Source organism: Adiantum capillus-veneris, chromosome 2 (genome assembly GCF_014529385.1).
Source record: "Adiantum capillus-veneris isolate H3 chromosome 2, ASM1452938v2, whole genome shotgun sequence".
Lineage (NCBI taxonomy): Eukaryota > Viridiplantae > Streptophyta > Polypodiopsida > Polypodiales > Pteridaceae > Adiantum > Adiantum capillus-veneris.
The window spans coordinates 17,029,924-17,053,710 of NC_140932.1; the positions used below are offsets into that span (position 1 = coordinate 17,029,924).

At 45.5% G+C, this 23,787-nt stretch overlaps 1 protein-coding gene across 4 annotated transcripts in view; it reads left to right on the forward strand.

Annotated features, from left to right (window-relative positions):
* LOC147462434 (uncharacterized) overlaps window positions 1-23,787 on the forward strand; it is a 106,246-nt gene that overhangs the window by 56,483 nt on the left and 25,976 nt on the right. Inside the window, exon 5 of one of the 4 annotated variants that reach the window (XM_086484002.1) lies at window positions 4,454-4,558. The exons of the other annotated variants lie outside the window; for them this stretch is intronic. Coding sequence (XP_086340128.1) covers window positions 4,454-4,543 — 90 coding nt within the window. The 3' untranslated portion in view covers window positions 4,544-4,558. Of the gene's footprint in view, window positions 1-4,453; window positions 4,559-23,787 lie in introns of those variants that run through there. 4 annotated transcript variants of the gene reach the window in all.

A 23,787-nucleotide genomic window follows, 5' to 3' on the forward strand; every position in this document is an offset into this window, starting at 1 on the left:
AAGAGGGTCGGATGACCTAGAAAGATACAATGGCAGCATCTCCTAAAATTTAGGGAATTGCTATTTTGGGACCTGAAAATGTGTTGACGTCATTACCTCCGGAATGACAAGGGGAACATTTTCTTACTCTGCCGTGAAGTCAACTGGGCAACCGGTTGGGAGATTTTTAGGCGGCAACCCCGAAACGGGAAAATGCTTGTAAATGTGCCAAGTGGCACATTCTGGTGCACTTGCCTCATGCAACAAGAAGTGGCGCTGAATTTTAAGCTGGGAGAGGCTCATTTTCAGTTTTGGTCACAGGTTAAGAGCTATGGAGTGCTTGCTTTCCCTCTCATGCACAGTGCGGTGCCAGGAGTGATGCCCTGCACGCTACGCACTGCCCTCTCTCTCCCCTTTGGCAGTATGTTATGCCCCTCTAGTGGGCTCTTCATTTGACCAATGTACAGTTGTGTGGGTTCATGCGCGATTGCCGAGGCAAGAGCCTCTTGCACAAGTACTGGATTAGCTAGCGGCTAATCCCCCCCGCAGGTACAGGTGAATTCGGAGAGGTTTCACGCCAGAAATCTCGTCCGATTCAAAGGGCAAGTAGCCCTACAGGTGCGGGAGCTCGAGGACTTGCTACGGATGCGACCGGCACGCGAAACGGAGCCCAAAACAGGGAATTACAGCCTGCTGTGTATTTTTGCAGGTTTAGGGTTTTGGCCCTAAACGGACCCTAATACCCCTAGGAGGTTCGGGGACGCAAGGGGACCGCTGTACAGGTGATCTGGCGCATTTTCAGGGCTGAAAACAGAGAATTCAGCGCGCTGCAGATTCTCGCCAGGTTTTGCAAAGTGCCCGTATGCGTCGGGAAAGTCGGCCAATGCGTGGGAATACTGACTGTGAAGGGTTCTAGTACAGTTATGCTGTCGAAATCGGGCTGAACAGTGGAAATTCAGCCGAGTTTGTGCGGGGCAGCTTATAGGGAACCACAACGTTTATTCCCTCTTTTGAACAATAAAGAAATACCGAAAGGGGCGCCTAAGTTAGGGGCCAATCTGGTGTCGGTCTGCTCATACAGGTGCAATCTAGTAGCCTGTATCCCTCTCCCCTTTGTTGTGTCTTGAAAGTACAGGTAAAATAGACGACTAATAATGGGTGAAAGCTAAATCAAGGTTTGAAGTAAAGTCTACCGCCCTTTTTGGATTGAACAGGCCGGTTACATGGTCATTTGTGGAGAAAATCCTCGATCTGCTTACATTGCCACAGATCTAGGTCGAGAAGAATAGGACTTACTGATCAAAACACTTAAGGAATTTCGAGATGTATTTGCATGGTCGTACAAAGATTTGAAGGGAGTGGATCCTGTCACCAGCGTGTGACTACTATCTATCCTTTTTGTTGATTTCTTTCTTATTATCTATTTACTTTCACTTTTTGGAAACACCCCTCGGGAAATCTAACTGCCCTGCATTGCATAGCTAGTGTGGAACTGTCCAGAGGGAGTCCAGGCCTCAGGGCAAGAGAGCACTAAGGTTGGACAAGGACTATGGTTAGCCAAGTGGGGTCATTGACTAGCCAAAGTGGAATCCTTTGCTACAGAGGCTACATTTCAGTTCTGGATGTGGCCGCAGTGTACAAAGAGAGTCGGATGACCTAGAAAGATACAATGGCAGCATCTCCTAAAATTTAGGGAACTGCTATTTTGGGACCTGAAAATGTGTTGACGTCATTACCTCCGGAATGACAAGGGGAACATTTTCTTACTCTGCCGTGAAGTCAACTGGGCAACCGGTTGGGAGATTTTTAGGCGGCAACCCCGAAACGGGAAAATGCTTGTAAATGTGCCAAGTGGCACATTCTGGTGCACTTGCCTCATGCAACAAGAAGTGGCACTGAATTTTAAGCTGGGAGAGGCTCATTTTCAGTTTTGGTCACAGGTTAAGAGCTATGGAGTGCTTGCTTTCCTTCTCATGCACAGTGCGGTGCCAGGAGTGATGCCCTGCACGCTACGCACTGCCCTCTCTCTCCCCTTTGGCAGTATGTTATGCCCCTCTAGTGGGCTCTTCATTTGACCAATGTACAGTTGTGTGGGTTCATGCGCGATTGCCGAGGCAAGAGCCTCTTGCACAGGTACTGGATTAGCTACCGGCTAATCCCCCCGCAGGTACAGGTGAATTCGGAGAGGTTTCACGCCAGAAATCTCGTCCGATTCAAAGGGCAAGTAGCCCTACAGGTGCGGGAGCTCGAGGACTTGCTACGGATGCGACCGGCACGCGAAACGGAGCCCAAAACAGGGAATTACAGCCTGCTGTGTATTTTTGCAGGTTTAGGGTTTTGGCCCTAAACGGACCCTAATACCCCTAGGAGGTTCGGGGACGCAAGGGGACCGCTGTACAGGTGATCTAGCGCATTTTCAGGGCTGAAAACAGAGAATTCAGCGCGCTGCAGATTCTCGCCAGGTTTTGCAAAGTGCCCGTATGCGTCGGGAAAGTCGGCCAATGCGTGGGAATACTGACTGTGAAGGGTTCTAGTATAGTTATGCTGCCGAAATCGGGCTGAACAGTGGAAATTCAGCCGAGTTTGTGCGGGGCAGCTTATAGGGAACCACAGCGTTTATTCCCTCTTTTGAACAATAAAGAAATACCGAAAGGGGCGCCTAAGTTAGGGGCCAATCTGGTGTCGGTCTGCTCATACAGGTGCAATCTAGCAGCCTGTATCCCTCTCCCCTTTGTTGTGTCTTGAAAGTACAGGTAAAATAGACGACTAATAATGGGTGAAAGCTAAATCAAGGTTTGAAGTAAAGTCTACCGCCCTTTTTGGATTGAACAGGCCGGTTACAGATCCTAACATTTGTGAATATTCAATCCCTCTGAAGTCTGATGCAAAGCCAAGCAAACAACGTCCCTACACGTATAATGAGACATTCGCCAAAAGGATAAAAGAGGAGATAGACAAACTTATGGAGGCTGAATTTATTTATGAGATAGAACACACGGACTGGGTGTCCCCGATAGTGGTGGTACCCAAGAAAAATTAGAAATTACGAGTGTGTGTGAATCTCAAGAAGATAAACGACAACTACCCTCTTCCTATCACTGAACACGTCCTGGAACGAGTGGCAGGCAAGCAAGCCTATAGCTTTATGGACGGATTCTCTGGTTATAACCAATTGGGGGTCAAACTAGAAGATCAATACAAAACAGCATTGCAACAGAATGGGGCATATATGCGTTTAGGGTAATGCCATTTGGCTTGACCAATGCTCCAGCCACATTTCAGAGATTAATGACACACGCTTTTAAATAATACTTGCGAAAATTCTTGGATATTTACATGGACGACTTGTGTGTCTATTCTCTATTGAAAGAAGACCATATAGATCATCTGAGAAAGGTATTCGAAAAATGCAGAACGTATAGGATTTGCCTCAACCTAGAAAAATGCGTATTCATGGTACGACAAGGTAAAATCTTAGGCCACATAGTGTCGGCTAATGGAATTACCACTGATGAAGACAAGGTAAGGAACCAATATCAAGTCAAAGTGCAAGAAAAATCTTTTTTGGCCAAAAACTAGGTCTATCGCGATAGACTTGCTACAACAATTATTGGGGGGAAAGACTTTTCAAATTTTTACAAGCTAGACTTGGGGAAGCAAATGAAGGCAGTACACCAAATTTGGTGCCAAGATGGACTCATATGGCAAGCTGAGAAAGACATGCAGACAACTCAAATTCAGAACAGGACATCTCAAGGACAGACAGGTAAAATTTACATGTGAGGGGTCAAGAAACCTTGCATCAACTGGGAGAAGGTAGACAAATGGTCACAAAGCCAAAAAATGACAAACTGGCACTAAGTCCCAATCTATCGCGATAGACCAAGCAGAGGGATACTGGGCCATCTTATCAAAAATTTGAATTAGCAGTTGTCTTCAACATGATGCAAGATGACCACCCACTAAGTTTGAGCCCAAAACAACACAAAATGAAGGAGATAGACCAACATCTCCTTGAAGGGAATCTGGAAAAATAGGAGTTGATCCAAAAAGGGGTCACTTGACATTCATTTGAGGTAGAAATGGGGTCAGATCATGTGCAAGGTATGGGAAACCAATTGGTGGAGTCACAACTGCAAAAAAGGACCCAGATCAAAAAAATGTTAGTCTATCGCGATAGACTGAGAAAAAGTAGCAAATGGACAGATTTTGAGCTTTGGCTTATGGAGTGACCTTACATGCCATGAGAGCATACACCACACAAAATTTCAAGGCATTTGGACTTGTTCTCCTTCACCAACAACATCAATTTGAAGCCGCCAAAGTCGCACAATGGAAGAGCTTGTCTATCTGCTAACATTTTATCTTAACTAATCTTGGGATTAAGAAGGCTCATCTAGATGCATGATTAAGTGGTAATCAATTTAGGAGAGTAGTACTATGTTTGTGCATGAACTGATAATTGTGATGACAGGATCAATGGAGGCTTCTCCGGGAAAAAGAAAAGGCAAGAACCTGGCAACGGAAGGGGCAGTACCCTATGCACTTCTACCCAATTCTTTAAAGCCAGCAACCACCTGGATACCTGCAGATGTGCAACATGCAGCGGCCTTTCAGATATATCAAGGTACATATGTGGATGACAAAAGAAACTTAGTGGATACAATGATGATTCCCAAGGAGGCAGAGAATTACTTGAAAAGATCACCGCAAAGGTAATGGCTCAAAAAAGTCGGCTTGTGGAACTTCGTATCACTACCACCAGTAGGGATAGATTTCAAGAGGGTACAACATCTAATAGAGACTATCCAAGAAGATGGAACTTGCAGAGTGGCAGGCATGGATAATGAAGTGATGGAGATCCAGATCACCAAAGAGATCATCAAAGAGGCATTGAAATTGTCAGATCAAGGAGCAAACATGAGAGAAAGAAGGAAAAACCTCACAGTTTACTTGCAAAAGTCCAAACTACCTTCTTTCGAACTCATAGCAAACCCGGAAGTAAGAGAACTGACACAGATCTACAGTCAGTGTTTGTTGAGCTACAGCAAAAGGCCACCAAGATACACTACACCGCACGGGAGCATCTCAACCACACTGACATGGGCTATGGGAATGACCCGTGAGTTCTATATAGATCACGCGTCATATATGTTTGAAGAAATGACAAAGCTAAGGCAGGACAGACCCAATTGCATTGCAGGAGGAGAAGTCCTAACCAGAGTAATATACCATGCCATAGGCGCGGCAGATCAGTTGCCACCTGCCCCTCATCAGAACGACTGGCTGGTATTAAGGGAAAATAGCGAAGACAGATCACAAAGGAAAGTACCGGCATCTATTAACACCATTGGAGGACACAAGCTAGAGTTGGAAAGAAAACAGCGTTTAATGATTGCTGAAAGTGCGCTTAGAGCAGAAGATCAACTACAAAGACAAATTTCAGACTTGCAAAGTGAACAACAACAAGGACCAGCTCCTGACAGTGAAATGGAAAGCATTGTTTCCAAATCAATCAGAGAAGAAAATGAAAACTTGCACATTAAGTTAAAACAGTTAGAGGAATCTGCCGCTAAAAAAGAAATGGAATTTCAAGCTCTACAAATCAATAGTAGAACAATGGCCGCACAAATCGCAAGTCTACAAAGTGCAGGGCAGCACCAAGAGCAGGTACGAGTGCACATGGAGCCAGCAACAACGAATTTGGTTGGACTCGCCGAAGTATATGGGGGTCAAGATGAGTACGAGGATGATTCAGATGAACAGGAGGCACCAGATACGCAGACGGATCAAACCGGCTCCAAAGACCAAGAGACAGAAGAAGATTCAGTCACGAAATTGGAAGAGCAGAGGCTGGCCGAGCAGATGGAAAAACAAACAGAAATGATATGGTACAAGGCTATGCAACTTGAAAAGGAGTTGCTACAAGGGCTTTCCAGATCGGGCAAAACAGCAGCAGAGCTACGAAAGGAATGGAATGCACCTATGTTACCCTATGCTCTGCTGAAGTACGAAACTCTAACACATCAACGACAGCTCGAAAAAGAAGAACAAGTGCCAGTGTTTGAAGGAGAAGTACAGGATAGGGAACAACAAAACAGAATAGTGGACAGCCAGCCAAAGTGGAGGCGTCAATGGCTATTGGATCACCCTAATAACCTGATCCACTTAGTCAACGCACCGCCTTAGCTGAGGAATGACAGAACGTTTTGCCCCACTCTCCGAACATACACATACAGCCAACATAAAGCACTACAGAGCAGAAATCCGACATGGTTGAATTATCCAGTAATGCTAGGGCCAGCAGAGGGAGAGAGAATATCCGGTTCTTACATGGTGAAAACCCTGCAGGGCGCCATAGCAGAATTTGGAGGCTCTCCTGACCTATCCTGCAAGATGCTATGTAAGATAGCTCGAACATTTTTGGCCTGTCTCACAGTCTTCTCAGAAAGCTGGACATCAGAGTATATGAATACTGAAAGAAGCATCTCAGAGTTGTCATATGATCTAAGTGGGCCACCGATAGAGCTAGTATTGTATGCCTATTTCAAACGGGTGATGTTTCTGCCAAGCTACCATCTCCAAACCTTTGAAGAAGCATTTTACACGGGCTTTTATGTACAAGTTAAAAATTTTTGGCCCATCAATGGCAAGTGAGTCTATGCGCTATGATGCGTTTCTACATCAAATCACCCAAGAAAGGCGACAACGACAATGAAGACAAAGACGATCATGTCGTGGTAGACATGAATTAGGAGGGGGGGAGTGCTGGAGCCCCATTGGTCCAACTGTTGTAATGAGCCCATCTTGTAAAGTATATCAAATTCCATTTTTTATGTCAAAGACGTCTTATCATTTTGATCCATTCGTCTGGATTATGTAAATATTAATCAGTTAGTCAGGACTCAGATTTATTCCCACTTTGTAATCATGAGCAAGAGAACCCCATGTACATTTTTGAGCTAAGGTGACTAAAGTATAAAAGTCACCTTCGAACCATTTTTTGGACAACATTTTTTGAACATTAATTCTGTGTCGTACGAGTCTGAGAGGGAGAGAGAGAGAGTGAGTGTGTCTTATTCTCTTTTCTACGCGCTTCTCCCTCACCGGATTCACGACGCGACCACACCATCGCGGTAGTCTCTCCGAGAGGTACGCGCCCACGCCACGCATTCGCCGTTTCGAGTTGATCGCGATCGATTCTTCCTCGAGCTTGTTTTGCTTGTAAGTAGTACAAACGGTGTCTGTTTTCAATAATCAAGTGCTTCATGGAATGAGAAAGAGATTAGCTACACATAGATACTGATTAACTGAAGTTTCGCGCACTTTTGGATTATGACCCATTGGTCTATCGCGACAGTATTCGAGATAGCTAGGGTTCAAATTTGGTGAGATTAGACTTATAGGTAAGTATGTCCTAGTGAGAGGATGATGCCTAGTAAGTTTGATGCGATTCCGAGTTCATTGGACGTGTAAACGGTGTTGTGAGCGTTTAGGGATAGAGTGGGTTGCTTTCTACCAGGGTTAGTGATTGATGCATCATAAAAGTGCGTATGTGTAGATTGGTCTCAGCCTGACAAGCTAACGAGATTGCCTACGTGCACCTACGGGTTAGTCGTGTCATCGGATGATAAGTATGTTGTCTGTGTCGTGCTCGTGAGTATGAACAGGGGAGTAGTTTTGCCTTTAAACACTTGCAGAGCTTTGGTATACCATCAAGTACTTGCAATCCCCCTTGAGGTGTTTAGTCACATGCCTCACCTTCGACGCTTCTGAGAAATTGCCATTTGCAAAGGCAACTTCAAACTGTCGAATTAAAGCGGTAGCTTTCGGAACATCTTCTCTTCCGTCACAAGTATCAAACTTGACCGGAGTGTTCTTAGGTCTAGAGACCTCCTTCATATCCTTCCCGAAATGACGGGATTTCATGGCTATGGTTTTGGATTGATGTTTATGGATATTTTTTGAATTTTGAAGGATCTTGAGCATTCCGCTCCTTGGATTCTCTAGGTTCTTGAGCATCATGCTCTTGTCGCCTTCTCAGAGAATCCCAAGTCTTGTGTCGACTTCTTGCAGAGAAAATTTTTTTTTCCAACTCTGCGAGCTTTTCCTACAAGACTTAGGTTTCCGCCTGCTTACTTCTCTCTTGGCTTGTCATGGCTTCTTCCCGTATCTTCCCAGAGTCGTCGTCCGTTACAGAGAAAGAGAGGAGACCATGCTCTGATACCACTGTCACAAAACGGGAGCGTACACGAGCACTTGAAAATCTGAAAATTAAAATACTTTGCAAATGTGAGAGAAGGGAGAAGATCGACACAGTATTGGGGACCAGAAGATGGGCTAGTCCCCCCCGGTTAAGAGTATTCTTTTATTTAGGGAGAATTCGTATACAAGCACGAGAACTCAAGGAAACCGCTCCGTTTTGTAATCTTAGACCCGAAGGTTGTGCTTTCCCGTAAAGGGCTTGGGCACAAGGCCGTTCCTTCCCGTAAGGGACTTAGGCGCGAAGCCGTACTTTCTCGTTAGGGACTTAGACGTGAAGCCGTACTTCTCGTGAAGGGCCTTCCCGTAAGACGGGAGATTCCTGCAAAACAAACCACACAAACACGCGACAACAATTCGTACGGCGAATCCACAATAGATACCCGTCGCTCTTGCGCGGGAAAAGCGACTTCCGTGCTTCGTAGTCTCGCGATCTCTTGCGGCAGAGTCTTCTCTTGCTGATGTTGGTACCTGCGTGAGTGAGGGCATGTGGTGCTTTTATAGCTCCCTGGCCACGGCACGAATAACTGCTCGCGTAGAGATCGCGGCCGTTTTTTTTTATTTATTCGCGCTGTTCTACCCGAAATAGGGAGAGAGAATTCGCTGGCTGGTTTTGTTGCTTTATCTTCTAAGTGGCTGTCCACTTATTAAGTGGGCGGCCGGCATATTTTAAAATTGGTCTGAACCTGCCCAAAAACTCAATAAAACCTTATAAGTTAAAACCAATGGATTTAACAACACTTCCCAGGCGTCCCTGGATGCAACCACATGCACGAATGCAATGCAAACATAGATTCCTCGCGGGAAAGCGTCTGCCTTCACGCGATTGTTCCTGCTTTTCGTAAAAAGCTTCATTGAACCCATCTTTATTCTTGTGCTTGCGTTCTTACGCGTATTTTCTTACTAAGTTCGGATTTCCTCCTTAGCCTACGGGATGCCCCCTTACTGATGCACCCGTCACCCATCATGTGACGCATTAGGGGCACTCATAACCCGGCCCTTTCCACCGAACTTACGGAAACTCCTTCGCGATGTTTACCGTCACCCATCAAATGACACATCAGAGTTGTCCGTTCTTGATGGGAGTTCTTGTAGCTACAATCTTTTAACAGTTCTTAGTGCACACAATAAAATATCCTAAAAAAGAGATTAATCATTAAAAATAAGAAAATAGTCCAATTAGCAACAAGCAGCTTGTTGAACTGTAAACAACACATCAAGACACTCTTTTGTGATGAGAGAGTCTATACCGGGAGCGAAGCCAGAGACCTCGAGAGGAGATTTCTGACTAACCTCTAGGCGGGCTCTCTCAACAAGAGAGGGACTGATCACATCATGCATACTGCCTGGGTCAAACAATATGACAAAACGCTGCCTTGTAATATGACCATAACATTTAATGAGAGACTGATCAATGGGAGGGTCAGGAGAAACTTGGGGCACACTCTTATTGTCATTGATTGCATTGACAGAGGAAGTGGGTTCTGTGGTTTCTTTAGATTCATTAGAGTCAAGCTTAGGACAAGTTCATTTTATGTGACCCTTAATGTGACAATGAAAACAACGACCTTCCTTAGAATAAGTGCTTTGCTCTTCCGACGTGATGTATCCTCCTAAAATTCCTTGTGCTACCTTTCATTTGGAGTGAGCTTAGGTTTAGCAATTGTGTTAGCCTTACCCTTAGGTTCATTGGAAGAGTTCTTTTTTGAGAGACTATTGGACGATTGGTTAGAGAGTTACCGTTCTTACCGTTCTGAGGGTTCTGAGAAGTCTGCGAGGTACTTGTGGAAGTCTTGTTCTCCTTAGGCTTTCTGTAAGGTGCAGCGGAATGAATGTTGTATTTCCTCAAGATTAGTGATCTGTATTTGCTCATGGTTCCTTTTAGTTCTTATGGAAGGGAGAGCCCTTCCGTCTTGATGGAGAGTGCTATGATCACGAAGAAAGTGAGTGGATATTGTGCGTGCAAGTGTATGAGACTGAGAGAAAGAGAGAAGAGAGATACGACACCAGAGACGTTGTAAAACCCTCCTCCGAAGGCCCCACTCTCGTTGGCGAGATTGGTCTACGATGACTGATGCACTTGAGACTAAGTCGGTGACGACGACGTTGACTGAAGGGCTGAAAACTGCGGGACTTTGGGGCTGTTTGTGTGGCTGAAAAACGCAGATGAGGCTGTGTTTTTAGGGCTGAATTTACTTGCTGCTGTACCTGCTGTAAAACGCTGTCATGGCCGCGTTTTCAATGCTGAAAACGCTGAGAGAAAACGCTGAAATCTGCAGTTTGGCTGGCGATCCAAAACGCTAAGGGTTGGGGTTGGCTTCTGTCGGCGAGGCTTTGCTTGGGAAAAACGCCAATCTGCTGTGAGAGGTGGTGCTAGCAAAAACGCTGGCTGAAGGGGGGAGGTTTTACCAAGGGAGGCTTGGAGAGGGTCTTGTTGAGAGAGGGGGAGTACCTGCTGCTTGGGGGACCTGTTGTGCTCCTTGCTCATCTGCCCGAGAGTGCTAACTTGGGTTTGCTTATATATTTTCTTACCCAATTTGGCCTACCTACTTTTGTTGGGAAGTCACTTAAATTAATAAGTGAAAAATGTCAAAAATAGGGAAAATAGGATAAAGTCACTGGAAAAATCCTCAAACTGACTCTGATGGAATCTGATGGAAATGCTTATGCTTTTGCGGTGTGCAACCAGAGGATATGCATCTACACTAAGTGATTGGGTATGCACGGTCTACGAATAGACTCACAAAAGTGCCAGATCACTTCTAATCTGGACTGACTGGACTGACGGGAACCCTAATATGGTGTATCTTGTCCACGGACACATAGGGTTGGATGTGTCACGTGACATCCCCTCCTTTTTAAAGTGAGGTACTGGTACCGAGCTGCATGGCTTCCTTGTAGTCTGCCAACAACTCTGGATAATCCTTGAAGAACTCTTCGTCTACCCACACCGTTCATGGGTTTCTCGATCTTTGAACTTCAAAAATTATTGTTGTACTTGCTTCTTCAAACCATGGGGAAACCGATGCAACAAGACTTGCTCCGGCTCCATGACTTCAACTTCATTGTTGATCTCCGGTTCTTCTTCTTCCGAAACGTCCTTTGGAGGTGTTCCCTGAAACACTTTCAACCAAGAAACATGGAAAACGTTGTGCATTGACCATGAGTTAGGCAACTGCAATTTCATTGAAACCTCATTAATCTTTTTGATGACTGGAAATGGACCATACATACGAAAAGACAACTTAGGACATTTCTTTCCAACTTGCTTAAGACGTTGTTTCATGATTCTTAGATATACCCAATCTCCTTCCTTGATCGAGAGCTCCTGACGATGCGTGTTAGCCTGCCGAGAATAAGACTCGTGAGCCTTGCTTAGCTGAAGCTTCACACTCTCAGAAATCTCATCCAATGACTGACTCTCAGCATTGGCATCAGGCATTTGACTGACCGATCTAGTCAAAAGTGATTGGAACGGACGGCCAAAAGTTGCCTGATACGGAGTTCGACCAATAGCAGAAGAAAAGGAGTCATTTAAAATAGCCTGAACCAATGGGAGATAGAGCTCCCATTGAGATTGTTGATCATGAACATAAGATTCTAACACATCAAAAGCCAATTGATTGTAAATTTCTGTTTGACCATCTGACTGTGGATGAAAAGCCGATGAAAAATTCAACTTTGTGCCAAAGTTTTCAAAGAGTGCGCGCCAAAAGTTGGACGTGAACTTAACATCCCTATCTGAAACAATGGACTTTGGCAAACCACAGAGGGGTACCAATGCTTAATGAACAATCGTGCTACATCTTGTGCTGTGATTGTGGCCTTACAAGGAATCAACATGCAAAATTTGCTAAAACGATCAACAATTGTTAAACATTGAGTGTTCCTTGAATGCAAACTTGGTGGTAAGTTAGTCACAAAATCCATAGAGATATCCTGAAAAGGTCCCTCGGGAATAGGCAGCGAAAGTAAGAGGCCTTGCTGCTTAACCCGAGGAGCTTTTACTTTTTGACATATAGTGCACTGTGTGACATAACGAAACACATCTTTTCGTATTTTAGGCCAATAAAAAAATCATTCAATTTTTTCCAATGTTGTGTTCATTTCCGTGTGCCTACCCGTGAGAGAATCATGTGTATCATGCAATATGGTTGGCCTAAGAGAGGGCAACACACATAAACGCTGACGAAAAAATAACAATCCATCACGAATGGGATAGTTGCTGGGCCCTTTGGAAGCAAGAGCCTGCAACCAATACTTACCAAACTCCGAATTCGCATACTGATTCTTCATGCTGTCAAAAGACTCACCTTGTATAGAAAATGTGGTTCTCGACTCAAGAGCCAAAATCTGTCCTTTGCGACTCAACGCATCTACAACAGGGTTAGCTTTTCCAGGCATATACTCAATCAAACCGCCAAATTGCTCAAAAAATTGTGACCACCGCGCTTGGCGATCACTCCAATGTGCACTAGGTATAGATTGGAGCCACTTGAGGGCTTGATGATCTGTGCGCACTGTAAACTCTCTACCATACAAAAAATGCTTCTAATGGTTAAGAGAGTGAATGACAGACAAAAGTTCTTTATCATAAACTGAATAATTCTTTTCCGCACTATTGAGCTTCTGGCTAAGGAAAGCTACTGGCGACCATGCTGCTGAAGCACAGCGCCCATGGCGACATTGCTCGCATCCGTCCATACCTCAAAGGGATCATCCCAAGAGGCAAGGATAAGACACGGTGCTTCTGTCACCGCAACCTTGAGAGCTGCGAAAGCCTCAATGGCTGCGTCGGGCAAGTCTACGCGTTGACGGCGAGTCTTTACCCCTTTCAAAACATCAGCCATAGGTGCAGCAATGCATGCGAAATTCTTTGTGTGCGAACTATATGCTTGACATAAACCAAGAAAAGAACGCACATCATATGCAGTTTTGGGCAAATCCCAATTACGAACCTGTTCCACCTTCGCGGGATCTAGCTTGACGCCTTCTGCAGAAATGATATAACCCAGATAAGTGACTTCAATCAGAAAAAATTTAGACTTCTTAGGTGCGATGTACAACTGACACTCATCCAAACGAGTTAGTACCCTTTCAACATCTCTTTCATGTTCCCACGATGCAGAAAAAATGAGAATATCATCTAAAAAGATGAACACACATACATCGACCATATCGCCGAAACGACCTACCATGAGTCGATTGAACGTATCCACGGCACCTGTCAATCTAAAAGGCATAACAATGTACTCCCATTGCCCTCGCTCGGGGCGAAAGGCGGTCTTGAAAATGTCGCTTTTGAATACCCGTACCTGATGGTATCCACTTTTGAGATCGACCTCGCTGAAAACCTTTGCCCCATTGAGCCTATCAAGAATATACTCAATGCGAGGCATCGGGAACTTGTTCTTGACGGTCATCTTGTTTAATGCTCTGTAATCAACACACAAACGAGACGAACCATCCTTCTTACGAACGAACAAAATAGGGGCAGCAAAAGGACTTACACTAGGACGTATGAATACTCTAGTCACCAACTCCGTGAGTTGTCGCTCTAACTCTTCTTCCTGTGTCTTGTTCAAACGGTAGGGAGCCTTACTGACAGGTTGTGCTCCCTCCATAAGCTCGATGCGGGGTCCTCCGGCCGCTCGGGGTGGAGATGACGTCGAAGATCATCCTGCAAAAAGAGATGTTTAAACTTCGTAAACAACTCCGAATACTTAGTTGGAGCCTGAATGCTCTGGGAAACTGGAGCAGCATAGATGAATGCCGCTTGTGCTCCTCGTCGTAATTCACGCTTTACCTGCACATGAGAGATGAGAGGCAAAGAATGCAAGCCCTCCTCAGCACGAATGATGAGGGGGGAATCAGAGTCGGAATGTAAAGTGATCGTGGTAGTACCAAATTTAATGTGAGCGTCGAGTTCACGAAACCATTGAATGCTCAAAATCATATCACATCCTGAGAGAGGAGATACAAGAAATTTCCTACGCTTGTTGAACGGTAAACATCACATCAAGGCACTTCTTCGTGATGAGAGAGTCCATACCAGGAGCGAAGCCAGAAACCTCGAGAGGAGCTTTCTGACTAACCTCTAGGCGGGCTCTCTCAACAAGAAGGGGACTAATCACATCATGCATACTGCCTGGATCAAACAATATGATTAAACTCTGCCCCTTGACATGACCATAACACTTCAAGAGAGACTCATCAATGTGTGTGTGAGTCAGGAGAAGATGCAGGTTGTGTTGTGACAGTGCTTGTGGTAGCTGTGGGTGCCTTTGGTTCTTTGGGTGGGATTGTCTTAGGACAGGCCTTCTTAATGTGTCCCTTGACGTGACATTGAAAACATCTACCTTCTTTAGCATCTTGTTCTTCAGCCGTGATGTTGTCACATCCAACCCTGTGTCCGTGGACACGCTACAGCATGATTAGGGTTCAGTCAGTTCAGTCAAGTCTAGATTTAGAAGTGATCTGGCACTTTTGTGAGTCTATTCGTAGACCGTGCATGCCCAGTCACTTAGTATAGATGCATATCCTCTGGTTGCACACAGCATGTTAGGTGCAACGGAATGAATGTTGTATTTTTCTCAAGATTTGTGATCTTTACTGCTCAAGGTTCCTTTTAGTTCTTAGGGAAAGAGAGAGCTTTCCGTCTTGTAGAGAATGTGGTGATCACGAACAAAGTGAGTGGATCTAGTGCGTGCAAATGAATGAGACTGAGAGAAGGAGAGAGAAGAGATACGACACCGAGGGGTTGTAAAACCCTCCTCCGAAGGCCCCACTCTCGTCGGCGAGAGTGGTCTACTTGATTGCACGAAAAGTACAATGCGAATGCAAAGGACTGATGCTGCTGGACTATGCCGATGACGACGATGGTGACGATGTCGACGGCTTCGTGGTTGAAAAGGGGACTGTTTTCTTTGCTGAAAATGGACGGAATCTTGGGGGCTTATGGCTGAATCTGAGTGCTGGACAAAACACTAGGTTCCGGGTCTCTTTTGGCTGCGTTTTTGGGGGATAAGGCTGGCTGAAAAATGCTGTTACAGCAGGGCTTTGATTGCTGAATATTGACTGTCTTGCAAGGCCCAATTCACCCTTATGGCATGCGGATCTTCTGCTGCGATCGGGGATGAAAAACGCTGCTGTAACCAAGATCCTCTTGTGTTTATGGTGCTGATTTGCTGCAGTTCTTCCTTGCTTCCTAGCGTTAGTAATTGCAGGTTTACTGCTGCCAAGGGAAGAACAAAACGCTGGATAGGCTGAGACTGAAAACGCTGAATTTGCTGTGGCTGCTGGCGTTAGTAACTTGGGAAGAAAACGCTTACTGTGCTGAGGTTCCTGGCGATGTCTCCAAGAGGGAAGCGCTAGGCTCTGCAAGGGGAGAAGGTGACACCAAGGCTGAAGATGCGGGGGGGAATGGCCTCACTGAAGTTGGAGAGGTTCTTGCTGAGAGGGAAGGAACACCTGCTGCTTTGGAAAAGCCTGTTGTGCTCTCTGCTCATCTGCCAATTAGTGCTAACTTGGGTTTGCTTATAAATTAACTTACCCAATTTGCCCGACTGACTACCCAACAAAAGTCACTTAATAAATAAGTGAAAAATGTCAAAAATAGGGAAAGATGGGATAAAGTCATCTGAAAAATCCCCAAACTGACTCTGATGGAATCTGATGGAAATGTTTATGCTTGTGCAAGGTGCAACCAGAGGATATGCATCTATCCTGAGTGATTGGGCATGCACGGTCTACGAATAGACTCACAGAAGTGCCAGATCACTCCTAATCTAACTTGACTGGACTTTGACGGAAACCCTGCTATGGTGTAGCTTGTCCACGGACACATAGGGTTGGGATGTGTCACGTGACACAGCATGATCATCACTATTCCCTTCAGAATCCATCAGATTCAGTAAGGGGAGTTTTCCAGTGCATTTAGTCTATTTTTCCTATTTTTGGTATTTTTCACTTATTTTTTTAAGTGACTTTTGTTGGGAATTGAGTAGGGCAAATTGGGTAAGTTAATATATAAGAAAACCCAAGTTAGCACTCCATTGCAGAAGAGGCAGCAGGAGCTTCCCGCTCAACAGGCAACTTCTCAGCAGTACCCCCCATTAGCACCCCCAGCGTTTTTGGACCTCCATCATCGCGGGCAAGTTCCCATCCCTCGCGTTTTCCACAGCAGGCCATCGCCATCACCCTCAGCATCATAGCGACAGCAGATGCTCATGATCACCATCAGAATTCCCAGATTTGCTGGCGTTTTTCTCCACATCAGCATGGGCGTTGTTGCAAGCATCATAGCGTTTTTGATTTGCGGTCCCAGATCAGCACCAATGTTTTGCTAAGCAACAGGAACCCTTAGCGTTTTTGTTTTCAGCCTTAAGCCGCAGCAGATACACGCAGTTTTTCAGCATATGCACAGTAGCAGATCAGCCCCCAAGCTGGTTGCAGATGATCCCCCATTTTTAGCCCAAGAAAACGCAGCCAAAACAGTCATTTTCAGCCACCGAAACAGTCCCGAAATTCAGCGATTAGAAGACCTCAGATTTCAGCCATCGAGTCGTCGTCATCACCGTCGTCGTCATCGGCATAGTCCCATTGCATCTGCATTGTACGCATTTGTGCAATCAAGTAGACCACTCTCACCGACGAGAGTGGGGCCTTCGGAGGAGGGTTTTACAACCTCTCAGTGTCGTATCTCTTCTCTCTCCTTCTCTCAGTCTCATTCACTTGCACACACAATATCCACTCACTTTGTTCGCGACCACAGCACTCTACAAGACGGAAAGCTCTCTCTTTCCCTAAAGAACTAAAAGGAACCTTGAGCAATAAAGATCACTAATCTTGAGAAAATACAACATTCAGTCCGCTGCACCTAACATTGGTATCAGAGCTTCGACAGTGTTCTGTATCACTCAAGGAAAGAACCACAAGAACCACAAGAATTTTTTTTGCTTGTTGTGATCGCACGAACCCAAGTTCGCTTGGGCGTGTCGATTCCTAATCGTGTTTTGTTGAAGAGTGACAGGAATCCCAAGAAAGAAGGGCTTGTCCAGCCTCCCCTTGTGTCTCTTTTCACTCATTGAGAGCGGACCGTGCACTCGGCGGCCGGCCAATCGACGTGAGGTGGGAAAAAGCAACTTTGGTGTGAGCGCAAGGCCGCCAAGGGGTGTGCCCGCAGAAAGGAGTAGAACTCGGGTGAAGAGAAGATCCTTCTCCAACGCGATTTGCAAGCGAAAGAACACCTCAAGAACCTCAAGATCCTCAAGAACCCAAGAACCCAAGAACCAAGATCCTCAAGAACCCAAGTTCCTCGTGAACGTAAGAACCGAAGATCATAGTGCATGGTCGTCACCCGAAGCGGAATGGATACTTCGCATATAGGTGATGAGCACGAGAGAGGCGACGAAGGATTCTCCCCACTAGGAGATTTTTCCAACCCTCCCCCTTCGCCATCTACACCACGAGTTGTTCTAACTCCTATGGAGATGATGGTCAAGTCAATGATGGAGATGATGCTGGCACAACAAGAAACGACTCGCATTACGATGGAACGAAATGAAAGAAACGCACTACAACAACAAGAAGCGACTCGCCTTACTTTAGAAGCGAATCGAGTTGCGTTGGCACAACAAGAAGCCAATCGCCTTGCTTTCGAACGCGAGCGCGATGATCGAAAAGAACGACAAGCCAAATTGGATCGTGAATTCAAAGTAGAAATGGAACGCAGACACGCAGAAGACGAAGCAGAAAGACAAGGAACCTTGAGCAATAAAGATCACTAATCTTGAGAAAATACAACATTCATTCCGCTGCACCTAACAGATGTATCCTCCTACAATTCCTTGTGAAGCTTTTTCATCAGGGGTTAGCTTAGGTTTTGCATGTGCTTTAGCTTTACCCTTTCATTGTTAGAGTTCTTTTCCGAGGAATTAGAGGAAGAAGGACTAGAAGAATTACCATTCTTACCGTTTTGAGGGTTCTGAGAAGTCTGCGAGGTACTTGTGGAAGTCTTGTTCTCCTTGGGCTTTCCCTTGTTGTGCTTCATCTCCTGTGCGAGAGCAATCGCTACCGCCTTGTTGAGATCGATTGGATCGAGTACCTCGACATCGTACTTGATATACTCGTCCAATCCAAAGAGAAAAGCCTCTTTGCGCTCATCATCCGATTTTCGTAATTGAGTGCCTAGCTGCAAAACACGATTAGAAAAAGACATGACTGGCATACCATTTTGCTTGAGAGAGCGTCAATCATCCTTCAATCGTGTGAGGTACTGAGGTGGCATGAACGGTGCCTTGAGCTTGTCTTGGAAATTAGCCCAATTGAAGGAAAGGGGCGTGAGTTCGTCGGCTTCCTCTAGGTGCGTGGCTAGCTGTGCCTCTTGCCATGCGTGGTACCAATTGATGGCATCACCGGCAAGGTACATAGCTACCGTCAAAACTTTGCTATTTCCTGTCTTCTTAGTTGTCGCAAAATAAGCATTAAATTGATGCAACCAAGAATGAATAACCGTAGCATCCATCTTACCATCACACTTACTGAAGGTCAACTTCTTTGTGACTGGATGGTTGGAATCCGCGTGTGGCTTGTGCCACTTGATGAACTCCGAGGATCTTTGGGTGGTTCGGTCTTCGAGGCAAGTACCCGTCGAACCAATTCTTGAGTTCGTAGTTCTCTTTGAGCTTCATGCTCGGTCTCCAAGGCCGCGCTTCGTGCTGCCGCTTCGTCCTTTCTTAGTTCTTTTCTTTCTTTTCTTGCGTCACGTTCGCGTTCTAAAGCAAGGCGATTGTCTTCTTGTTGTACGGCAAGTCTGGCGTTTCTTTCGTCGCGCTCGCGGTCCTTGGCTGCTTGCTCACGGTCCTTAGCTACTTGTTACGGTCCTTAGCTGCTTGTTCTGCGGCAAGTCTTGCAATTCTTTCGTCGCGCATACGGTCCCTAGCTTCTTGTTGTTCTGCTTTGCTTGCGAGTTGTGCCAATGCAACTCGATTCGTTTCTTGTTGTTGTGCCATCATGTCCAACATCGACTTGACCATCGCCTCCATAGACGTGGGTCCAACTTGTGGCGTAGATGGCGAAGGGGGAGGGTTGGAAAAATCTCCTGGTGGGGAGAATCCTTCGTCGCCTCTCTCATGCTCATAACCTGAATGCGGAGTATCCATTCCGCTTCGGGTGACGACCATGCACTATGATCTTTGGTTCTTAAGTTCACGAGGAACTTGGGTTCTTGAGGGTCTTGAGGTTCTTGAGGTTTTCGTTTGCTTGCAAATCGCGTTGGAGAAGGATCTTCTCTTCACCCGTGTTCTACTCTTTTCCGCGGGCGCACCCCTTGGCGGCCTTGCGCTCACACCAAGGTTGCTTTTTCCTACCTCACGTCAATTGGCCGGCCGCTAAGTGCACGGTCCGCTCTCAATGAGTGAAAAGAGACACAAGGGGAGGCTGGACAAGCCCTTCTTTCTTGGGATTCCTGTCACTCTTCAACAAAACACGATTAGGAATCGACACGCCCAAGCCAACTTGGGTTCGTGGCACCGCAACAAGCAAAAAAATTCTCGTGGTTCTTGTGGTTCTTTCCTTGAGTGATACAGAACACCTCCAAAGCTCTGGTACCAATGTAAGGTGCAGCGGAATGAATGTTATATTTCCTCAAGATTAGTGATCTATATTTGCTCAAGGTTTCTTTTAGTTCTTATGGAAGGGAGAGCCTTTCGTCTTGATGGAAAGTGCTATGATCTGTTAGGTGTAGTGGAATGATTGTTTGCGCTTTGCTCAACATGAGTGCTCCGAATTGTGCTCAAGGTTCCTTTTGTTCTTATGGAAGGTAGAGCCTTTCGTTCTTAATGAGAGAGTGCTATGATCACAACAAAGTGAACACTGTGCGTGCAAGTGAATGAGACTGAGGGATTGAGAGGGAAGAGAGATACGATACCAGAGACGTTGTAAAACCCTCCTCCGAAGGCCCCACTCTCGTCGGCGAGAGTGGTCTACTTAGATTGCACAAAGTGGTACAATGCGGATGCAATGGACTGATGCAACTTGGGACTATGCCGCCGATGACGACGACGACGACTTTAGGGCTGAAATCTGTGGTCTTCTAACTGCTGAAAATCTGCAAATCTTTGGGCTGTTTTGGGTGGCTGAAAATGACTGTTTTGGCTGCGTTTTTATGGCTGAAAATGGGGGTATCTGCAATGCTTCTAGGGCTGAATGGTCTGCTGTCCACGAAGGCTGAAAACGCTACTGTTCTGCTGCAGAATGGGCTGAAAACCAAAAACACTGCAGCTTGTCTAGCGTTAGTAGAAAACGTTGCCCTATCTGGTACTGATGGCGATCATGGGAAAAACGCCAGCTGTGGAGGACATGTTGCTGCTACTTGAAAACGCCAGGTTGTCAGAAAAGATGGTGATGATCCAAGTTGAAAAACGCTGGGCTGATGTGCGGCGAGGATGAGGACCAAAAACGCTAGGGGTTCCTGCTGGGGTTCTGCTGAGAAGGTGCCTGTTGAGCATGTGTTGTCACAAAGTGATGACGTGGCGGACAGCAGAAACCCTAATTTCTGCCAGAAACCCTAAAATTCCTGCAAACCCTAATTTTTGCCAAAAACCCTAAATTCCGGAAATCACGGAGGCGGATTATTTTTTAAAAAAAAATGATGAGCGACGCGAATTTTGCTTTTGCTTTTTTTTTTATAAAAAAAAAGAAAAGACTCTCTAAGAGAGAGAGAGAACTGATGCTTTTGATTTTAAAAGCTTTTGGGGCTCTGCTTTTGGGCATCCCTTGTAACCTTTAAATTAGTGGTGAGGGCCTCACTTCTCAGAGCATCTGGACGCACAGTCTAAGAGTGAAACCCTAACCGCTCTCTTGTACTTTGATGATTGATTAATACAAAAAGAAATACCGAAAGGGGCGCCAGTCTTTGGGGCCAATATCTCTAGGCACGGAACTCCGCCGGGCCAGTGCAAATCTATTGTGATCTGTGAATTGTTTTGAAGTGGTTATTTGGTGCTGTCGCGGTTGATTCTTGACTTGGAGTGTCCAAGTTTGTTACAGTGGTATCAGGTTTTGCAGATATTTTCACACGGATACGGGATGGGGAGACAGTAGCTGGATACACCCTTCGAGAAGGCTACTTGATGAAAAAGACTATGTTGTGCGTTACAGAGCCGTTGAGGGAAAAGGTTATGACTGAATGCCACTGTCCACCTTTTACGGGTCACCGCGGCATTGCTACCACCATGAAAGGGGTAGAGAGAGATTTCTTTTGGTGGAGACTGAAGAAGGACGTGGAAGAGTTTTTGCGCAGTTGCTTGGTATGCCAGAAGGTCAAGTTTGATAGGCATAAAGCACAGGGATTGTTACAGCCTTTACCCATACCCACCTGCCCCTGGGAAAGTATTGAAATGGATTTCATTTTTTTTGATCTCCCGAGAATACAGAATGATCACGATGATTTTCCGATTACATGGCACGCCTGAGACGATTGTCTCCGACAGAGACCCCAGATTTATGAGTTTGTTTTGGAAGGCAGTTTGGGAGAACATTGGCACGCGGTTGCAGTTCTCGTCATCGTTCCACTTGCAGACTGACGGGCAATCTGAGATTGCCAATTCAGTGATTTTAGATTTATTGAAGTCTTGTATCTCGCATCAGAAGACTCAATGGGAAAAGAACTTACCTTTGGTGGAATTTGCCTACAATAACACGATACACTATTCGACGGGGAAGACGCCATGAGAGATTGTTGAAACTGCTACGAAGGTTCCATCCTTCCTGAGCACGAAAGATTAGAAATTTGAAGCGGATGAATATTCGCGAGATTTGGATACGGCTTTTGCCAAGGTTGGCGAGACTTTACAGAAGTCTCAAGAACGACAGAAAGAGGCAGCGGATCGCCATCGTCGCGACTGGAAACTGAAGGAGGATGATTGGGTGCTCTTACTTTTGAGAAGGCACGCCTAAGAAAGAAAAAGGGAAAGGAGAGGCTTTTTCCAAAGCTTAGTATGTGATACTACGGACCTTTCCAGATCACTGACAAGATAAATGATGTCTCCTTCCGATTGGAACTGCCAGATACTTGGAGGATTCACAATGCATTGCATGTGAGTCTCCTGAACCCTGTTAAGGGTGATGTGCCTGATGAAGGGGAGCCTGATGAGCAACCCAAAGTGGAAGAAAACGAGGAGATCCTTGTTTTTGAACAGATTTTGGCACATAATGATACGAAGAATAAGGGTAAAGTCCGAAGGCGGTTCTTGGTTAAGTTCAAGAACTTTCCTTCATTTGATGCGAAGTGGATGGAGGAGGAGGACCTAGCAGATACTCCTCGGATTGTGAAACTTTACCTCGATGTTTTGGTTTAGTATAGTCTACTCCAAACGGAACCCAGAACTCAGCTTGGCCGAAGATCTGGTGCAGTGGGATGCACAAGAGGGGAGTCACTCCACTCCTTTGTCAACAGATGCCTCGATTTTGATACTAAAGTCACTGATGTCTCTTTGAGCTTCAGGGATACTGAGAGCGGACAGTATTCTGCTGGATGACTTTATGAAATGGAATTCCTGATTATGATACTGATTTGTTCTTGACTTCTTGTGAGTGCAGGAACTGATAGCCGAAATGACTGCAGCATTTTGGTCTGATTGATCTCGAATAGACATGGTTGCAATAGGGGTTAGTCAATCGGACATCGATGAGGTCCCGATTGGACCTAGATGTGATTGCTAGCTACATTGCCGATAAATCATGGTCTAAGATCCGAATGAATGTTGAATGTCATGTGATGTCCTGTGATGTCTGGGGATGTCCTGTGATGTCGTGTGATGTGACTGTCGATTTTGTACATGTGCTAGATGTGCGTTCCTAGTACGTAGGTACTAACAGTCAGTGTCTGCTAAGACGGTTTATGGCTTTTGTCGGTTTTGCAGGCGTAATCGCGGTCGATTACAATGCTTTCAAGAGGGGGGTATGTCACAAAGTAATGACGGGGCGGACAGCAGAAACCCTAATTTTTGCCAGAAACCCTAAAATTCCTGCAAACCCTAATTTTTGCCAAAAACCCTAAATTTCGAAAATCGCAAAGGTGGATTATTAAATTTTTTTTTTTTTGAAAAATGATGAGCGACGCGAATTTTGCTTTTGCTTTTTTTTTATATAAAAAAAGAAAAGACTCTCTAAGAGAGAGAGAGAACTGATGCTTTTGATTTTAAAAGCTTTTGGGGCTCTGCTTTTGGGCATCCCTTGTAACCTTTAAATTAGTGGTGAGGGCCTCACTTCTCAGAGCATCTGGACGCAGAGTCTGAGAGTGAAACCCTAACCGCTCTCTTGTACTTTGATGATTGATTAATACAAAAAGAAATACCGAAAGGGGCGCCAGTCTTTGGGGCCAATATCTCTAGGCACGGAACTCCGCCGGGCCAGTGCAAATCTATTGTGATCTGTGAATTGTTTTGAAGTGGTTATTTGGTGCTGTCGCGGTTGATTCTTGACTTGGAGTGTCCAAGTTTGTTATATGTGTTCTGCTGCCTCTTTTGCCAGAAAGTGCCGACT